The 19,097-nt window shown below is 37.2% G+C and overlaps 1 protein-coding gene across 1 annotated transcript in view; it reads right to left on the bottom strand.

Annotated features, from left to right (window-relative positions):
* Positions 1 to 2,038: 2,038 nt before the first annotated feature.
* The window catches only part of OTOG (otogelin), a 90,388-nt gene continuing 73,329 nt past the window's right edge, over positions 2,039 to 19,097 (bottom strand). The window contains exons 41-56 of the mRNA XM_056492898.1: positions 18,743 to 18,963; positions 17,742 to 17,880; positions 16,723 to 16,917; positions 15,665 to 15,877; positions 14,823 to 14,927; positions 14,358 to 14,468; positions 13,132 to 13,233; positions 12,577 to 12,675; positions 12,187 to 12,227; positions 11,575 to 11,650; positions 10,917 to 11,095; positions 10,018 to 10,122; positions 9,471 to 9,590; positions 8,618 to 8,663; positions 4,051 to 4,130; positions 2,039 to 2,819 (exon numbers count right to left, since the gene is read on the bottom strand). Of these exons, the coding sequence (XP_056348873.1) occupies positions 2,619 to 2,819; positions 4,051 to 4,130; positions 8,618 to 8,663; positions 9,471 to 9,590; positions 10,018 to 10,122; positions 10,917 to 11,095; positions 11,575 to 11,650; positions 12,187 to 12,227; positions 12,577 to 12,675; positions 13,132 to 13,233; positions 14,358 to 14,468; positions 14,823 to 14,927; positions 15,665 to 15,877; positions 16,723 to 16,917; positions 17,742 to 17,880; positions 18,743 to 18,963 (2,033 nt within the window). The 3' untranslated portion in view covers positions 2,039 to 2,618. The remainder of the gene's footprint in view (positions 2,820 to 4,050; positions 4,131 to 8,617; positions 8,664 to 9,470; positions 9,591 to 10,017; positions 10,123 to 10,916; positions 11,096 to 11,574; positions 11,651 to 12,186; positions 12,228 to 12,576; positions 12,676 to 13,131; positions 13,234 to 14,357; positions 14,469 to 14,822; positions 14,928 to 15,664; positions 15,878 to 16,722; positions 16,918 to 17,741; positions 17,881 to 18,742; positions 18,964 to 19,097) is intronic.

Below are 19,097 nucleotides of genomic sequence, written 5' to 3'. Positions count from 1 at the left end.
AATATAAAATTGTTTTAGACCTCCATCACTGTTACAGCCCAGGCTTTGAGCAAACACAGATAGGCTGAGGACATGTGAAGGAATTTAACACACAGGATTAAAGTAGCTTCCCCTGCCTGCCAGAGGCACTTTGAATCTTTCCTGTTCCTCCCAGCATAAGCACAATGTTTGCAAAAGCAGTAATAGGGACTTAGCACAATGTTTATTATTTTACAGCTGAAGTGGCAGCAGCAGCAGCAGTGTTTGATTATGGTTACCCCAGTCAGCTTTCTGCTCTCACTGCCTGCACTGCCTTTTCTCTTCATCTAAGAGCTGAAAGTTTGGATCCCAAAAGCTTTTCAGAGTTACTGCCTTGAGCTGCTAGAAATGATGAGCTCTCTGCTCAAGTGGCAAGAGAAGGGACCACACTGCAGGGGAGGGAAAAATGTTTGTTGGCCTAATTCCTGCTCTAGTTCTGTTCCTCATGGTGGTGTTTGCCTTGTCACAACATCAGGCTGAGAGCAAAAGAAGCCTCTCTTCTTATTAATTCCAGCCCTCTAGGATAAGCATCACCAGCTGGTAAACTAAGGAAGGCTGAACTTCTTTGAAAATGCCAAAATCACATGGTGTTATGGATTTAACTCTGCTCAATGCCTTATAAACAGCATTTTTTCCCCCCTGGATTTCCAAAGGATGGACTTCTCCCAAATCCTGTCCCTTCTTGTTGTTTAGAAGACAGCTTTGCTAAGGGAACATGATCAGCAAAGTGAGCAGGGACTGCACAAACAACAGCTAGAGAGCTTAAAGACACATTTGGCCCCAGGTACTGAAGGATGATCATCACTAAACAATTACTCAAAACACAGTCTACACATTACAGTCAAACTGAAGGTTGATTTAGAAAAAAAATACAGAAAGGTCATGTGCAGAAATTCACCTTCTTTTCCCCTGTTTTTCCAGGACAATCAGTCTGACAGTGTCAGAGTTGTGTGTTCAGTTTGATGAACAGGTGTTTTCCAATTTATTTTTTTTTTATAAAATCACATAAATGAATTTTGCATTTCTGAGGCTGAAAGTGAACTCTGATGAAACCAGAAAAATATGTAGATTTTTAAAAATCCATGAGCAAGCCTTCTTCCTTGATGTACTACTTGTGATACCAGCAAACCCTAAAATTACCCATGTGCAGCATTAAAGGAAAAGATTAGTAAATGTAGTGTGTTTCATCACGTGGCAGTAAGCTGCTCTAGCAATGATAGCAAATTAATTGTAACAAAATAAGACTTCCTGTTGTTTATTAGATATTGTAAGAATGAAATGTACAGTATACAAAATTATTATCAAAAATGTTCACATGATTGATTTTAACAACACATTTTTCTTTGGATTTACTGCAGACAAGTAGCTTCCAAAGAAGGTATAATGAGATCTATTTACTCCTACAGATCTCAAGCGTGTCACTGCATGCTATCTATGATTTTAATCTACAAAAAAAAAGCTATTGAATTTTTGCTTAATCTCAGTGACATTTGTTAAAGTAGAATAGTAACATTAGCTTAGAGAAGAAAAAAAAATCAGTTCATTACCAAAAGAATTTAATTTTTCAAGTTCATAAAAAACTGCTTTTGAAATTTCAAACCTTACAATTGTACATTTTGAATTTCAAGCACTTACCATAAGAAGTTGCATCTACTATACAGGTGACAAAGATTTTCAATTTTGTTTTTCTTTGAGGCAAATATATAATCCTCATTTTCTTTGTCCTAATGAACTTTCACATCTTTAAAATTAGTGTTACACAGTGTTCATTCTCCTAAAGAGACAATTTAAGTATGGTTCATTTCATAAGATTAAAGTTTTCACTTAAATTATGTCTATACCAAGGAATGTAAAATGGTTTTCATTTTTTAAATCTGTGTATTTTCAGTTTATGTCATATTGTACAGCAGAAAGATAAAGTGACTAATGGCTAATCTAGACAGCCTAAGGACAGCAGATCTGTTCTATCAACAGATGCTTGCTATGATGCTTTTCACTACAATATAAAATACACTAGAAAAACTGAAATTATTCCCAGGGAATATTACACACAGTTATCAGTATAAATAATATTTACCTGACTAAAAAAAAAAAAAAAAATCCTAAATTGAATTTCTTATACATGCTCTACTTAGCAACAGGAATATGATTTAAACTGAAAATTCTTCTCATGTTGTCCAAAGAATTTTTCTTAATAGATGCTAAACCTACTTCCACAATTACAATGCTTTCAAAAGAGTGACCTGCTGCCAGGTAAGTTGGACAATGATGTAAGGCTGGAATGGGGGCTTGACAAAGGGTGGATCAGCCTTCCAGAACAAAACAGATGGTGTTCTTTCTCTTTAGATGTCACTAATGGAAATCACCTTTTATGTTGGCACATATCACAAGAACCCTTAAAACAATCCCTGTGAATGAAAATGAAGACAAATCACAATAGAAATGATGCAAAGCCACTTTTCAGATATTTAGGAGAGTCAAAATGTATTTGTGGTCTTTTGAAATTCAGAGGATTGGCTATTACATTTTTAATAGAAAAACTATTATAAAATTATGCTGCGAACAGCTGGGCTTGCTGTTTTCTTCCTTTTTTTTTTTTTTTAAGACCATTGGCAAGAGCAATCTGTGGGCTCCTGGATGGAGTAGCTGACCCAGGTGGAATTGCTGGTGCAGTAGAGCTGCACAGTCCTCCTCTGCAGCCCCAGCTCCCTGCAGCACTTGCAGAACCTGGCGTAGGTGTTGATGTTGTAGTTGTAGATGCTGGCAGATGGGCACTTTCCATCACAGGAAACGATGTTCACCTGGCAGCACACAGCCAAAATTAACAAATGGGGGCAGGTAGGAGAGTCAGGGGCTCTCAAGGAACTCTGAAGATATTAGGCACCCAAATCCAATAGCAAAGCAGTGAAAAATGTGGATGTATTTCCTCTACCCCCTTATGAAATCCCACTACATCTGGAAATAACCTCTGAAGTGCACTGCCCAGAAAGGTCTCAATTCTAATATTACTGATCTTGATGACTTTACTGTCCATTTCAGTGCTTTATTTTAACAGACATAAAGAAGCAATTTCGAATTTTAAAGTATTCATAACATCCTTGGCTTGAACTCCCAACTCCCCAACTCCACAACTCCCTACAGTATTCATTTCAGTGATACACTGATGCAGTGTTGCTATACTGGATATCAGCAAGGAGGAATAAAAGAACCAATCCTTTGGAAAGCTGAGGGGAATTACTACTAATGATACCAAATGTGTAATATAGACTGTAAGAAAAACAGGCTTAAGAAACTGATAATTTTTTTCAAATTTAATAGTTAGGATTTGTGTTTCTGTTCAATGAAACACTGAGAAAAAATTTCCTGGCTGCTCAACAGCTTGCTCTACTAAATGTACTCTTGGAGTCATTTTAGAGGCTACAGCTGTTTCCCTACTCTCTTTTATTACAGCTTTTCCAGGAGCTGTTACAGATCTCACAGAGACGTCTGTCTGCACCCTCGCTGCTGCTCTCAGCCTCACTGCTCAGCAGGACATGCTTGGTGTCCTCCAGCACTAAATCCTTTGATAGACACACAGATAGTGCCTCATTCTTCCTTCACATTTTACAGTAATGCTCATGCTGCTGCCTAAAAAAAGCTTTGGAGGTCAGGATTCCTTTCTTCATGAAGTTGGCATTTAAACACAATCCCTGGGCAGATGAAAAATTACACACATCTGCAGCCATTTCAGCTGTAGGACTCAGAGCAAGGTTCAGTTGTAATAGTTAATTTGTATAGAATAATTGCAGTATAGGGTGAAATGAGACTAAATCAGCATGCACCTAAGTGCACACAAAAATAAGTAACTGCCTCCTTTTTTCATTATTGAGAAGATAATAAGACTGCTGAGAATGTAGAGAAGCATTAAAACAGCTCTGTCTCTGCAACAGGGATGGAGACAGTGGCCTTGTGGAGTCTGAGTTTCCTTCCTTCTTTTTAATATTTCATATTTTTTCTCTTCTATTAGAAGAAATTGAACACAATTCTACTTACTGGTGTGTTACTCCTGCAGTCGTTCTTGCGGATGGTCATCCTAACAGTCACCTTCTTACAGAATTTACCATCTTCCTTACCTGCAAAATGGGCACAGATTTAAAAATATCAGCTCAAATTTCTAACATTTCAGAGACAAGAACTCTCCTGACCATTGAAGGGGTTCAAGAGACACAACATATAAAACTTTGGTGGAGTGACATTAGCTGCACATTGAATCACTTTTTTAATTATTTCATTTGTTAAAGCATCTGTATCTTTTTATCTTTAATAACAGCTATAAAAGGCTTATTCTTCACTCAAAAGCCTTTTATGAGTAAGTCCACTGTCTTCAAAAACTTTCGTAAAACTGATCAAACTGTGAGAAGACTTATTAATTAATTTAATTTGTTAAGTATACCAAATGGCATCATTATCAAAATGTAAATTTGTTAATTAAGTGCATTTTCCATGAAATAAATACAATAAGCTTTAATAGCAGAAGTCATGTTTCAGTGGTATAAACAAAATTTAAAATAAATACATAGCAGAACCTGATGAAGAGCAGGGCTTCAGGGGGCTTTACATTTCTGTATGTTTTTAGTAAATCAAAGAACACCAGTGAACAAATGAAACATTTTATTTTTATTATTTCCACAATTTTTCCATAGAAGTATGTACAAGGCACAAGGATGAAGTAAAAGAGATCACAAAAAATCATGAAAATAAATGAGGAGTTAATTTAACAAGGGAATGCCGAACATTGGAAGAAAAGCAAAATGTTCAGTGTAAAGTTCAGATGTAAGGGAACAGGAAGAACAGTATCTTCTGAGGATGATCCTCTCTGTGCTGATGAATGACATCATGTTGCAGATCTGTAAGAGAATGAACAGCCCATTCCATTAGAAGAGTTTCCACTGTTTCACACCAGATTTTACACACCATGATGCAGCCCCCAATGACTCTCCCCTTACAGAGCTGCATTTTCTCTGAGCCAAGAAATCCAAAGATGTTGACAAAAGGGGAATACTGTTAGCTGCAGAAAAGTAAGGGCAATAAAGGATTCTCTGGGCTGAACACCCAGTATGGAATGTGACACTTTTATACTGTGATGCATGATGTCCTGTTCCCTGCTCTAACCACTGTGAAACTAGTAAGACTGCTTCTTAGAGCAACAATTTGTAAATGTTGTTTGTTTGGGGGTTTTTACTCAGATTTTTCTGTTTGGGGGTCTTCTTGCCTATTTTTTTTTTTTTTTTTAACTAATTAAGCGCGGTACTCTTTCTAGACATAGCAGAGTTTTCTACAACATGACAGAAAGGACACCAATAAATCTTCCTGGAAACAAATAAAAACCTATAGACAGAAGTGTCTGGCTACTGCTTGACTGTCACTGAATTATGTTTGCTTAGGAAAAAAATAGACAAATGAAGAAAAAAATAAATTGTTTTTAAAAACCCCAACTCACCGTTATTTAGTGTTTTTCACGGTTCTTTTCATGGTTCTTTCTTCTTTTACATTATACATGGTGTGTAGGGTGGAGAATTCAGTGCAGCTGTGACTATGATTTCATCCAGGCTATGGTGAAAGTACATCATATCTCATACAAAATAAATATATAATGTATTTCCATGCATGTATTTTAACATCCAATGCTTTTTAAATGAGCTTTATAACAAATATATGTTTACATGAAGAACCTTGCAAAACATGGGAGCATTTTATATGTGTCATAATATAAAGAGATTCTTTTGCACCATCTTGATTGGTTTTTGGATTGACTCCTAACACTGTGGTCACTTAAAGTGACAGCATTATGAAAGAGGAATACATATTTTGATTTAGTAATCCTGGAGTCATAAGTGTAGTTTAATGTAGGATGTATCACTCAGTGGTGTACAACATTACAGTCAACATAATTTCTCTTGCAGAAATTTGGACAGTTGTTTTCACAAAATAAATGCCAAAACAAGCATGCTACAATTCAAAGAATTAACATGCTTTATGAAAAAGAACAAAGATAATCTCCAATTTTCATGGACTAAACACAGCCTTGCTGTTTTCAGCATATTGTCCTTACTATGGATGGGAAAACAATTACTTCTACTGTACATGGCACTGGAAGCAAAACTGTATGACACAATCTACAAAAATGTGGTTTTAACAAGCAAAGCAATTAGTCTCTATGTTCTAGTGCACTGTAAACACGATGGAATTAGTTTACTCTTTTAAACAGCAATTTTACACATGCAGCAAGCTAAAGACTATGCAAGTGCTTACTACCAACAGTACATTGTTGGCTGACAACAATGCACTGCCCACACAGTGCAAAGTGAAAAACAAACCAGAAGGGGAGCCACTCTCAACAACCAGGAGCAGTTGTGCTACACTGCAGCTTTGGCAATAATTGGGCAACAAGAGGTCTGGCAATCCTATCAGGGAGTACATTGTTGGAAATCAACAATGGTGCTGTTTGGGTTGGTCCTACTTATTTCAGGAGAAGGTACCTGTGTGACAGCCAACATAGGCTGTAGGAGTGACTGGGCTAACAAGGAATGGGAGCACTGACACTGAAGAACCTGGTAAGAACATTGCACAGTGAACAGAGCACGTGTTACAGAGGATTTCTGGCAGTAGGAAAACATTTGGGAGCTACTAGATTTTGGAAAACAGAATTCAACTTTAAAATGTCTGTATATTACAGGATCACAGAATGGCTGAGGCTGGAAGAGACCTCTGGAGGTCATCTGCTCCTGCTTCCCTGCTCAGGTTCATGTCCAGCCATGAACAGGCATTACTCACATTGCTAAACCTCATGTGCAAACCAGGAGGAACCTGGCCTAAATTGTATAACCAAGCCAATCTGGTATCCTGACTTCAATATGTCCTTTGGGGCTACAAGAGAAATAGTGGAATTTCCTCTCTAGGTTTTGATGGAGCTTCTGGCTCTTAATTTTCAAGACCAATTGAAACTGAAAATAAAAATCACAATTGTTTCTAATGGCAAAGTACTTCAAAAGAAAACAGAACATTGACAATCCTTCTCATAAAACAATTCACACAAGTACAACTGACTGACAGCCCTCATGGCAGATTTTCCTGGAGTCAGAATGAGCTACATGATTCACAGAGGCTCTGTGTTGTGCACAAACAGGTGTGAAATCACAACTCTAGGAATGCACTTGTAAAGGCATCTCAGAAGTCACTGAGTTCTTCAAGGGTTTCATTTTACTTTGTGAGGCACGCCCCAGGTTAATTTACTTTTGTCTTCAGCAATTAAGGAGTGTGGTTATAATCTTTCTCTAAGCATAGCAGCAAGATCTGCCCTGTTGAAAAGCAGCTTAATGCATGTTTAACTGTCTTACTGATTAGTTCAGAACCTGGTTTATTTGGCTGCTAGAGCATTGAAGAGCAATGTCTGATAATCAAATACTGATCTCTGCCTATGGAGAATTTGCCACAGAACTAGGTAGGACAAGTGCTTGAAACACAGGTCCATCAGAGGGAAAAAAACTTGGATATTATAATTCCCTCATGATGGGAGCAGAGGAAAAAAAAAACCCAAAAAAACCCAAACAGATAAATCTTTCACAGTTTCCATAAACTCTTTACTACTAAAAGTAGTACAAGTCAGTAACACCAAAAGGCACCTCCCAGCTGGCAGCACACACCCACTGCAGTGAGTGTGCACAGGGGACCAGGTCAGGTAGTCAGGGCTGTGCCAGCCCCATCCCACCCAGCAGGAACATCTGTGCTTTTCTCCAGCTCTCTCCCACACCTTCAGGTCACTACTTCAGCCACTTATGCAAATTAAGTCAGATTTTTGCATTTTAAAATATCATTATACTGCCCAGTATAAAGATCTCCTTTTCAGTTGCTTCTAATAGTATCAAGTTCAGCCTAAGGCCTGCATGAAATCAGCCAAAATATTTCAGTTATGTACTAATGTGTTAAGAAAAAAATTATTTCTGTTTTCTTGATTTCTATTAAGACATAGTATCATTTAAACCTATTCTGTAAAGAATTTTTATTCTGGTTTTTCTTTTTTTTTCTTCCCAAGAATATCTATTAGCTCTCAGAGATAATCAGGAAAGGGGGAATTTTTAAATTGTAGAATCTTTTAAAAGATACTGCCTGAAGGTTTCTTAACTGACTATTAATTACTATATTCATTATTTACAAAATTAACTTACAAACCACATAGATCAACCTTCATTTTTACAAAATATGAAGATATTAATGTAGATGATGCAGTTTCAAGATGCCTTCTAAAACACAGTACCTTTTATTTTACTAAAGGCAGTACCTAAAATTTTATATTTTATAGAAGAACTACTAAATACTTGAGGTAGGAATTTCAGTGACCTGACCAGCTATCAGTCACTATCCGTGGAGTAAATGTTTCCATGTTAAAGTGTTTTCTTTTGATTTAACTCAACTATTTTCAGTGTTATTTACATGAGTAAATCTGGGAAAAGCACAGCCTTTGAGATGTGAATCAAGCTTTCCTATGGGACATAATTCACTTTATTCATAAGGCAACAGATGAGAGAAACTTGTGAGGCAGGAATTGTCAATAATCACTTACATGTTTTGCAGCATCCTTCTAAGAATGGCACAACATAGCCTCCAACCTGACCAAGAGATAAAATAAAGAGGAAAAACTTGATTTTTTTCAAGCATTCATTCCCATGTATCTGCACTATTAGAAATATCTTCCAGATAAAGCTCTGCATCATTGTTCAGGCAAATGCAACACTGGTGAATGGATGAAGGGTTGAAACTGAGATGGCTCTGAAGAACAATCCACTGCTATTTGTGAGGAAGAACTACAGCCACTCAGTTCTTTCCCTGCTTCTGTTGCATCATCCACTAAGGAAAATATCTATCTACATGTAAATGTAGAATTACAGAGAGCAGTAAGAGAATTCTCCTTGCCTCCATTTCCTGGCACTTAGTATAATCTCATTTTGAAAATTCAAACAGAACTTTTGTTCTTGCTAAAAAACTAGTTCATAAAACTTCATGTGTCACTGTAGAAAAGATGCTCCTGATTTTCAGAAAATCTTGCCTTTTTCTCAATGTTTTTGTTCATTGTGCTGAATCACATTGCTATACCTGGAAAATGTTAGAAAGGGGAGGTCCAGCCCTGAGAAGCATCCAAGTTCAGACAGTTGTATGAAGACTACTTAAATATTACAAACCCCAATTAAAAAAATTAAATTCTAAGAATCAGAAGAGGTGTGTCCAGCTGTGTAACTCAGCAGCCTGGTGGCACAGTAGTCTGATGTGTGGTTTTACCTTTAAATGCCTGGGAAAAATACTCTACAAAAATTAATAATTTCTCCCTTCTTGAGCTAAAAGCATGTTTTGTCAGAATTAAATCTTTTCATGCAAACATAAATCACAGCTGGAATGCAAACAGTGTCTTGTACACTGACCTTCACACATTCAGTTTCATTAAAGGGTGGGCAGCCAACTGCAGAGGAAACCAGAACTGGTCCAATTGCTGTGTTGGTGCATTCATATCTGATGCAGTTTGAAATCCAAACAGCACCAGGCTGTCAAAAATTTTAAAACAGAAACTTTACTCAGTAAAAACAGTATTTCAAGTATGAATTAAACAATTTCATTGAATGAGTTCTCACTTGAATCAACAATAATATAGCAAAATATAATTAGGGTGCATATTCAAGTTCTGTTTAAGTACTGCATTTGAAAGTCCATTAAAAATATATAATGCTAAGCAGGTTCTAAAATAGTTGAGTTGATGATAATTGTCTCTTATATATCAGAATCCTTTAATTTTTGTTGACAGTTATATGGCTGATTCTTCAAGAAAACAATGCTGTGTACATGCAATACTATTCTTAGTATTTGGCCAAATAAAGCTCTTTCCTGCATATTTTGTATGGCAAGATATGTACAGTACTTAATAATTTTTGTTTACTTCTAAATATTTTGAGGGAATAAAATATGCAAACTCACCTTAAAACTGGTAACTGTGCCATTGCTGAAAGTGTGGAGACAAGACAAGTTCTTGCAGCTACCACAGCAAGTTGTTAAATCTTTTGGAGGCTGATAGACTTGGTTCTGCCAAAGTTAAATAGATTATTTCTTGTATGAGACCATCTTGTAGTTCAATGTTTTACTACTGTAACAGGCAAATACCAAACAGGTGTCTGATTTTAGGGATATTTTTAATATAACTTTCAAAGCCACATAGCTTACATTTGCACACATTGCACACTCATGAGGCTTTTATAAAATACCTTTCATCTTAATTGAAGTAAAATGGGAGAGTTCCAAATTTGAGAGAATTAACTTGTCTTTCCACTGTTTTCAAATGTGACAGCTTGCTTCAAGAACCACTGAAATTTTAGCTTTTTACCCATTAAACATCAAGTAATTATAAAATTAGAAAAAAGGTATAATATTCACATAGTAATGTATCATATCTTGTAAAAAGATAATGTAACATTTGTTTATTTTATAAAGATGTTTTCACCACATTAGAAGTATTCCTCTATTTATAATTATTCACTTTCTGATTCCTATTCAGCTGATGTCTGCCAGGAATTTGTACCAGTTTGCACAAAATGCAGCTGAAGCTCTGCAGGGATGCAAGGAGGCAGCATGCCATCAATCCAAGGAGGCATTCATTTTATACTTTAGTTGGTGCAAGATTTATGCAGCAGACAAAACAGTGGAGGCAGGGAGAATTTTATAAACTTCCATCAGAATTGTGGTAGCACATCATGAGAGGGAGATCTCCTAATTACTCTTTCCAGCTTGCTCTGTGACTGTCACCTGCTCAACAAAACCCAGCACAAAGTAACCCAGGACACCAGACACAACATACAGGTCTAAATTTCTGAATTTCTTACAGCTTTGCACTTGACAGCGCAGTCTATGGAAGATGTGTTTATTTGGTAGTATTTAGTGGAGGGATCAATGACATTTGTACAATAGGAAATCTGGCAAATGCCATCTGCACTGTGCTCCACGATTCTCTGCCCAGGAAGCAGCACACCTCTCTCGTGACTCAGGCAAACTTTGTCTCTCACTGCAAGAAAACACCAACAGCATTCTCAGGACAATCAGCTTGGCATCAAAACTCCACTAAAAAAAACACGTTTCAAACAGTGAAATAGGAATGGGAAAAGCTACTCTACCTATTTTAGAATTACGAGCCATGTTTTCAAACGATTTATTAATTGTAATCTAATGTTTCACTACAGTCACCAAATCTTTTCAAATATACGTATGCATGAAATCTAATTAAGTATGTAATATTCTACTAGCTGCACTCAAGTGACAGTGCAGGCTTCTTTACCTGTTTTATTTTGGAAGACTACTTCAGGATAAGATATGTAGAAATGTCTATTTCTCCCCACTAATTACAGAGGACACAGAGGAGAATTAACACAATTTGTGAATTAAGAAAACTAATCCTTTCCTCTTCAGTGTTGTGTTGAAAGTGAATGCCCTGATTTTTAATTCCTTGAAAGGCTATTTATTGAACCAAATTATTTTCTGACTTACCACATTTGTACTTGACACAGTTACAGACATTCTCTGTACTGTTCTGAAACAGCTCGTCTATCTGGAGTTTCTGCCCCTGCAGGTTTAAAAACAGGAAAAAAAAAAAAAAAAAACGTTTAAAAAAAAGTGGGTTTTCTTATTTATATGATCTTTTCCATTTAAACAATTTTCCTTTAGTATTTGGGTAGCAGTATCTCTTGAAGGCTCTGCTTAGTCAGCAGCCTGAGGGCATGATGTATGTTAACATAGTCACCATAGCAAACAATATTAACAGTGATGCTTGAAAGCATTTAGTTCAACACTTTAAACTCAAAATTTTATCCTGAGTTATCATGCATGCATGAAAGCAGTCCTACTCTACCAATATACTTGGGCAGAAAATGGTAATAAAAAGCTCTGGAAATATCAGGGCTGTAGATCCATTTTATTCTGCAAGGTATTTATACATAGGGGTCTTCTTAAAACTGTGTATATCTTACCCTAAAGTAATTTTTTAAAAAAGAGGTGATAATGAGTCATTTCATATTTCACTCATAAAACTATTGTTTAGATACTGATAAATAGATTGATTAAGAAATTAATAAAAGAATAGGGACAAGATAAATTTCATACCAGTTTGCACTGAGGTTTGGGGATTGTTTCACAATCACATTCTGAAACAGAATACAACACCAGAAACAGCAGTTTAGCAATTTATATGCCATTTGCTTACAAAAGAGAGAATAAAAATTCCAGATATAAGAGCCACCAAACCCAATACAGTAACTCTTACAACATTTTCAGGATGGTAAATAACCCAGTTTGGACAAACAAATTGTACAGGATGAGAAAAGCAGAACAGGCAGATTAGGAAGTTGTGTAGCATGAAAGGACTTTTCTGTATTGTTTGCTCATGAGCAGGTCACAAGGGTGCAGTTGGCTGAAACCAGGTTTAAACCAAGGGGCCAAAGCTGCTGTCATCTCTCATTGCCTCAGGCAGCTGGAGTGAGTCAGTGATTTTACCACAAGTGCGGAAGGGGCAGCACTGCTCCGGGCTCCACACCTCCACCAGGGACATGCCCAGCATGCATCTGAATTCAGGACAACGATGCATTTCACAGACTAAAATTAAAGGAAACAAAGCACAAGGAATGCAATGCTGTCATTTTTGGATGAGTGGAAATATTAATCAAGATGCAGTAATTGGCTTGTGATAAATACATTTGGATAACACCTTAGTTTACAAGGCAAATAGCAAAAATTTGACTGTTAGCTGTCCATAACAGTATGGAGTAAAAAATACTCTAGGCAAGTATTTAAATAATTTTAATTATGTAGAATTTGAGGTCTGAAACTAGTTGCTTATCTCCATATATACATTATATACATTATACATATACATATATACATTATACATGTTAAGTCTTAAAAGTAAAGATTATTTGCTCAGGACTACAGATGATAGCTTGCTCATACAGCAAGTGGAGCTGGATCTCTAATCCACCACTTTGAACATCTACACCACAAAATTTCCCATTTTCTCTGTTATTTAAAATATTAAAATCAAGTCAAACTTACTGCACTGGTATGTAGGGCAACATCTGTCAGTAGTGTTGCCATCCACAATGAGAACTTCTCCTTCTTGGCATTTGGGAATTTGATCTGAGCAAGCTCCACATGCTGCAGAAAACAATTATTTAAATCTAAAACATTGGAAGAAATTTTACTACTGCCTAGAAAATTTGCTCTAAGTTTGTGCCAGACTCATATAGAAGAGGGCAGAGGTGCTCTGCATTCAATGCTTACAGACCTTATACAAAAGGCTAATCTTCAGTGCAGCATGCCCCTTTTTCCTTTGTCCCTTGCTATAAAGAATTAATTCTTTTTTTGTGAGCAAAACGTTATTTTTCCCTCCTCCTGTTATGAAAAAGTTTGCTAGGTCTTCTCTTCTACTAAGCCATGCTCTTGTTTTTTTTTCAGGAATCTTTCATTCTCAGCAAGATGCATCCCCTGGATCCCAGTGTTATCCTCCCCCTTCAACAGATCACAACAGGAACTTTTCAATATATACAGTGCAGAGACTCATTTTATCAAAAAAGAGTCAAAAGGGGACTCTGCAGACAGTGAAAAGAGCCAAATGCTGCCCATTGCTAATACATGATCAAAACAATCTGATTACTCTAAATAACGGAATTTTAATTCACATTTCCAATTAACACTCAAATTTTTGCATGTGGAAGGGCCTTTCCTTCCCAGATATCGGTTCAAAAATAAACTCTACAGCACCTCATTATTGGATTATTATCAAACAGAAAACAACTGCGTGATAAGATTGGAGCCCATATACTAAGTGCAAAAGTGCTATTTTATTATTGAATTAGGTCATTAAAGGCTAAACCCCAAAAGAACTAAATAAATATGCATAATACCCTAACGTGGGATATTTGTCATCAATTAAGATGGGCCATAGCTGAGACAACAGGATACAGGGAACAAAAGCCTATCTAACTTCAGTCTTCTTTCAGATCAAATATCTGTTTCACAGTCTGCATATGGACAATCTCAAAACCACCACTCCTTGACTTGACCAAGGAATACAACTCAGTAGCACAAAGCTGTTCTGTGACTCTTGATGGCTGTCACCACTTATATTTTAGAAAATTAATGCCAATTTTTTAAACCACTTTCAAGCCTTACTGTGTTGGAGAACTGAAGGAAATAGGAGTCTTAATTGGCAAGATAATAATAGACATAATTGCATATGCAAAACCACACTCATAACTCAACCAGTCAGGCTACTGTACCACATATGTAGGAAATGCAGCAGGTATTCTCCACCCGAGCAGCAATTAGTGTTTGATCATCTTGACAGCTTGGCACCTGCTCCAGTGGTTCACATTTTTCTGGATCACATTCTGAAAAAAGGGCAACAGATATCTTCCTTTAGATGAATCTCAGCATTCCTCCTTTGTCATGCTATATCCCAAGGAAAGGCAGTGCAGAGTAGAGAAGTACAAGAGCTCTCCTACTGCCTTAGGAAAACTTTTACCTTGTATTCCAAGATCTTGTCTGATCATTTAACACAAGATTTCATCACATCTGCTCAAACTGAAGCACAGACCAACCCTGAGCTATAGACAAGAGTGAATTTTGTAAATGGCCATACTAGCAATGGTATCTACACCACCCTCACCCTTCTCAGTTGATCTATTTAGTTTATTGAAAGTCTTTTACAGAGTGCACTATTTTACCTTTCAAAAGAAACCTACCACAAACGTAGCTGGGACAACAGGATTCTTCACTGTAGTAGGTGACCAACTTTTCCAAGCTGCTACACTCAGGGATTAGGAGTTCACAGAGACTCTGATTGCAAACTGTCACAGAAAGGGACAAAAAAAAAAAAAAAAAGAACAAGCACCTTCTAAACTATGCATTTATAAGTTGAGTAGAGCAGTGGCAAGCAGTATGTGCAGTTAGATACCCCAAAACTCCAAATTACAGGCATATGAAAAACACAGTGGAGCAGCAAAAAACTCCTATGAGGCATGATTCAGAAGTGTTCATCATTTGCAACACTCTCCATAGAGGCAATGTCAAACTAGAGCTGAGTCCTTGTAAGAATTTAAAAACTAAACCTCCTCTGGAAAACTCACTGCAACACCATACCAGGTGGTCAAGACATGAAAATTGCTTGCAATTTCTTTTTGAATCTTTCTAAGCTAAGCAAGAACTAAGTGGGGGAAAAAAAAGGTTTCCTATCAATTTTTTACTGTTCACTTTTTAAATTAGATAAACAATCATTTGATTACATTTTCCCGAGTTATCCACATCATTTGTTTGTATTTGGATATTAAAAATAAAGCAGTAATCTCGAAACTTGAGGGAAACACAATTCTTATTCAAATAAACACAGCACTATTTCAGTCCTCCTCCTATCCTTCACCTCTACCCCAAAACCTATTGGATATTGAGCCAATTTCTATAGTTTTCTACACCATCTGTAAATCCAAAGCAAAGCAATTTCCATTTTCTTCAAAAGCAGCACGTGCACCAGGAAAGCAAACCTGCATATTGCTGTGGGCAGTGCTCACAACCGTGAGGGAATACTTACTGCAGATCTTCTGAGGACAGCATGTCTGATCATCAGGAACAAGCAAGGCCACTTCTGCAAATCGCTGGCACTCCAAATTGTGGATTTCTGAACAGTTGTGCTCCACTGGAATAATGGTCTCACTGTCAACACACTTCTGCATGCAGCAGCCACTCAAAGAAGTTCTCCAGGTCTCACCCACGGCACGAGGTGTTCCTGAGCTGTCTGTACAGGCTAGAGCCAGGCAACAGAAAACAGAAGTCATTCCTTTTAAATTCCAATTTTGAACACCATTTTTTCCATAGTGGATGTGGATCTCTGAAGAATAAAAGTCCCAGAGTTTTAAAGGCTTGATTATGTCCATCACCCCATAGAAAAGTGAATGAGACAGTCTGAGTTTGTATAGCAAAGCAAGACACTCAACATTTTCCAGAAGGCCCAGATCTCCAATTTGTTTGATGTCTCCACTGCAAGGCCAGTCACTTAAAATCCCAACCCAATCCTCCATTTTTAAAGCAATGATTTCAAAAGAAGTTACTTTTGTATTTGACAAATGTCAAAACTACTATTACTTTACAGTGCTTTAGTAGTCTGATTTATCATAAACTGAATCTTTAAGGTTTATGTTGTTAGGGAGAAGAATTGTTCCATTATTTGATGTGATGAGGCAGAATTGCAATGAAAATAAACATGAATGTTGGCAGGACAAACATGTATTATTCAAAATGTGTAATTAACTGCTGCTGCAGTCATTTGAATGCCATTGGGTATCAAAAGGTTGGACCTTTGGCAAAGGGTTTGGGTGAAAAGGAGGCCAAGACTAAAACACAGTAATTGAATAAACTTAAGCAAAGACTTTGAAGAGCATCCTCCAGCTGAAAGTGAGCAAAACTGTGCACCACAAAGACATCCCCTGCTTGCTCACCTGCACAGTTAATGTTCACCAAATATCTAGAATCCTCAAATGAATGACATGCTCAGAACTCACACAACACCAAACCAGAACTCAACTTATGAGTAATGAAGCATCTGACCACCAACTTGCAGATAATAAAGAAGGAAATCACATCCAAATATACCACATTTTTCTTCAGGAATACAGACAGCAGTATGAGTCCGGTGAAGGACGGTCCCTGCAGCACAGACGCAGCCTTCTGTCAGCACTGGGCAGGAGTCTGAGCCCAGAGCAGCAGCCTCCTTATTCTGACAGCTCTCTGGAGCCTCACAGGCAGCTATGCAAGGCTGGTAGGAGAAGTTTTCAGAGCAGGGGAAGGCTAGGAAGGGAATAAATAAATAAATCAGACACTGTTCGAGTTGCAATCCCATGAGGCAACACCTAAGAGAGCACGTCACTGTCTTCTTGCCAAACAACACAAACCAGTTACCTACATAACAATTTGAACATAAGGAATTTCAAGCACTTTTCTTCTTCTTGCAATAACATTCTCATCATGCTTCAGTTTGCATTTTGGCAGCAGAGGTATCAAACCATGCAACAGTGTTGACACAAAATAATTCAAACCTCAAAAACATTTTCAAATACCACATGGATCAATCAGAGAGTGTTCTGAATAACTTGCAGTGGCCAAAAAAAGTGCATTACTGTGGTATAAAAAGTGTGGTGTCCCTTCACAATGGCTAGAATACATATTTACAGCTACATTTTGTAAGAGCTCCTTTTAACAGTTACTTGCTAACAGAATCCATACAAATAGAAGAATTTTTTAAAAAATGGGCTCAAAACCACAGACCTTCTTATGTTATTACTGAAGGTGGCTTTTCCTAGGTGATCAAGGTCAGCATAAGGAGATGCTGTGATGCAGCTACAGATCCCATTTGGCCTTACATTTTAGTGCTGCTATGGGAGAATTCTGCTGCCAGGGATGCCCTAAGATCTCAGGTTTTACCCCTTACACTCCATCTAATCTCAAAGGTGTTTCATTTCTCCCATCCCTTCTCCAAAGGCACAACTTTCTGCAGTAGCATCAGAGTACATGAAGACTCAAGAAGCATTGGTATTTTCAACTTATAGCTGCTCTTAAATTAGGCAAATTTTATCTCTGAACACTAGAGGAGGGCACACATGCAGGATACTTACGGCAGTAATCAGAGCTCCTCCACTCTATGCAAATATTGAATTTGTGGCACATTGCCACGTAGGCAGCTAGTGAAACACATGGATTTCGGATGTACTCAGTGTCTCGAGCCCATAAATCACAGAATTGCTCAGGTGGAATCTAACAAAGGCAAAAAAGAAAAGGTGGCACCTTCATAGAGGCTATGCTAGGTAGGAAAGCCTGACCTTTAAAAATACCCACTACAAAGAAGCCAAGAGTTCTTGGTTCATGGTAAGCCTTCATTAGTGTAGAAAGATAATCTACTAGTATTTAAAAGTATGACTTCCTGAACATTGACATGATTATACTCCTTAGTTTCATCTCTTTTAAGTGCCAAGGTAAGAGGCAATACAGTTTTTCCAGTAGAAGGCACAATTACTTTGCTCCTTCTTACCTCTATGTTTTTAGCTACTTTTGGTCTCCTCTTCATCAAAATCAGCTATATACAAAAGGTCAAATGGTAAATGTACTCATATGACCACAAATAATTTATTTGCACACCAGGAGTTTGTTATTTGCTTCAGGCTTGCTCTGAAGGGTCTGTTCTGCCCTCTCACATCTCCAAGCTGGAACTCTGCCTCTAGAGCCTTTGAGAATGCAGGCTCTCAGATTACCTATTGCAATTTGGGACTTGTTAAATTACTGAAGGCTTAAGGATTAATTAAATCCTAGAACTATTTTCTTTTACATTTTTCTACCTCTCATCAATACAGCTGAATTATCTGTCACTAGTTAATGAATTATGTGGCATTTCAAAACTAACAGAGGGGAAACTCTGAAAGTTGCTTGCTGCCACTCTCCTACCAAGCTGCCATACTCTTCAATTACTTTTACCTTGCAACTGTAAGCACACACAAAAATACACATCTCATTCAACAGATATGGTTACATGCAGCCTCATGATAGTGAAATTACTAAGTATAAAAAATTATATCTGAACTGCAGCTCTCTCAAAATGTAAGCTTTGGAATAGTTAACATACATAAGGGTGACAGCTGCTGAAGGTCTGGTTCAACACCATTCTTAAGCACTCTGAGCAGTCCATGACTGAGCAATTAGTTTCCTGATGCCTGTCTTCTCCAACATACTTCAACGTGTCTGGCACTTGCCAGCTGTCTATAAAAGTTGAGGGTGAACTTCTCTGGCTTAAAACTGTCCTGTTGGGTAGCATCAAGTCATTTTCCAAGCTTCTATCACAAAAACCTAAGAATTTGAAGGAAGGAATAAAAAAAAAAAAAAAAAAAGGAGGAAAAAAAAAGAATAAAAAAAGAAAAAAAAGCAGGTTAACACACATGAAATATGTTTGAAGTAGCATATTCAAGAAAGTAAACAGCTTT

The sequence above is a fragment of the Oenanthe melanoleuca genome, chromosome 5 (genome assembly GCF_029582105.1).
Source record: "Oenanthe melanoleuca isolate GR-GAL-2019-014 chromosome 5, OMel1.0, whole genome shotgun sequence".
Classification (NCBI taxonomy): Eukaryota; Metazoa; Chordata; class Aves; order Passeriformes; family Muscicapidae; genus Oenanthe; species Oenanthe melanoleuca.
This window is presented reverse-complemented; position numbering and strand designations above follow the sequence as displayed.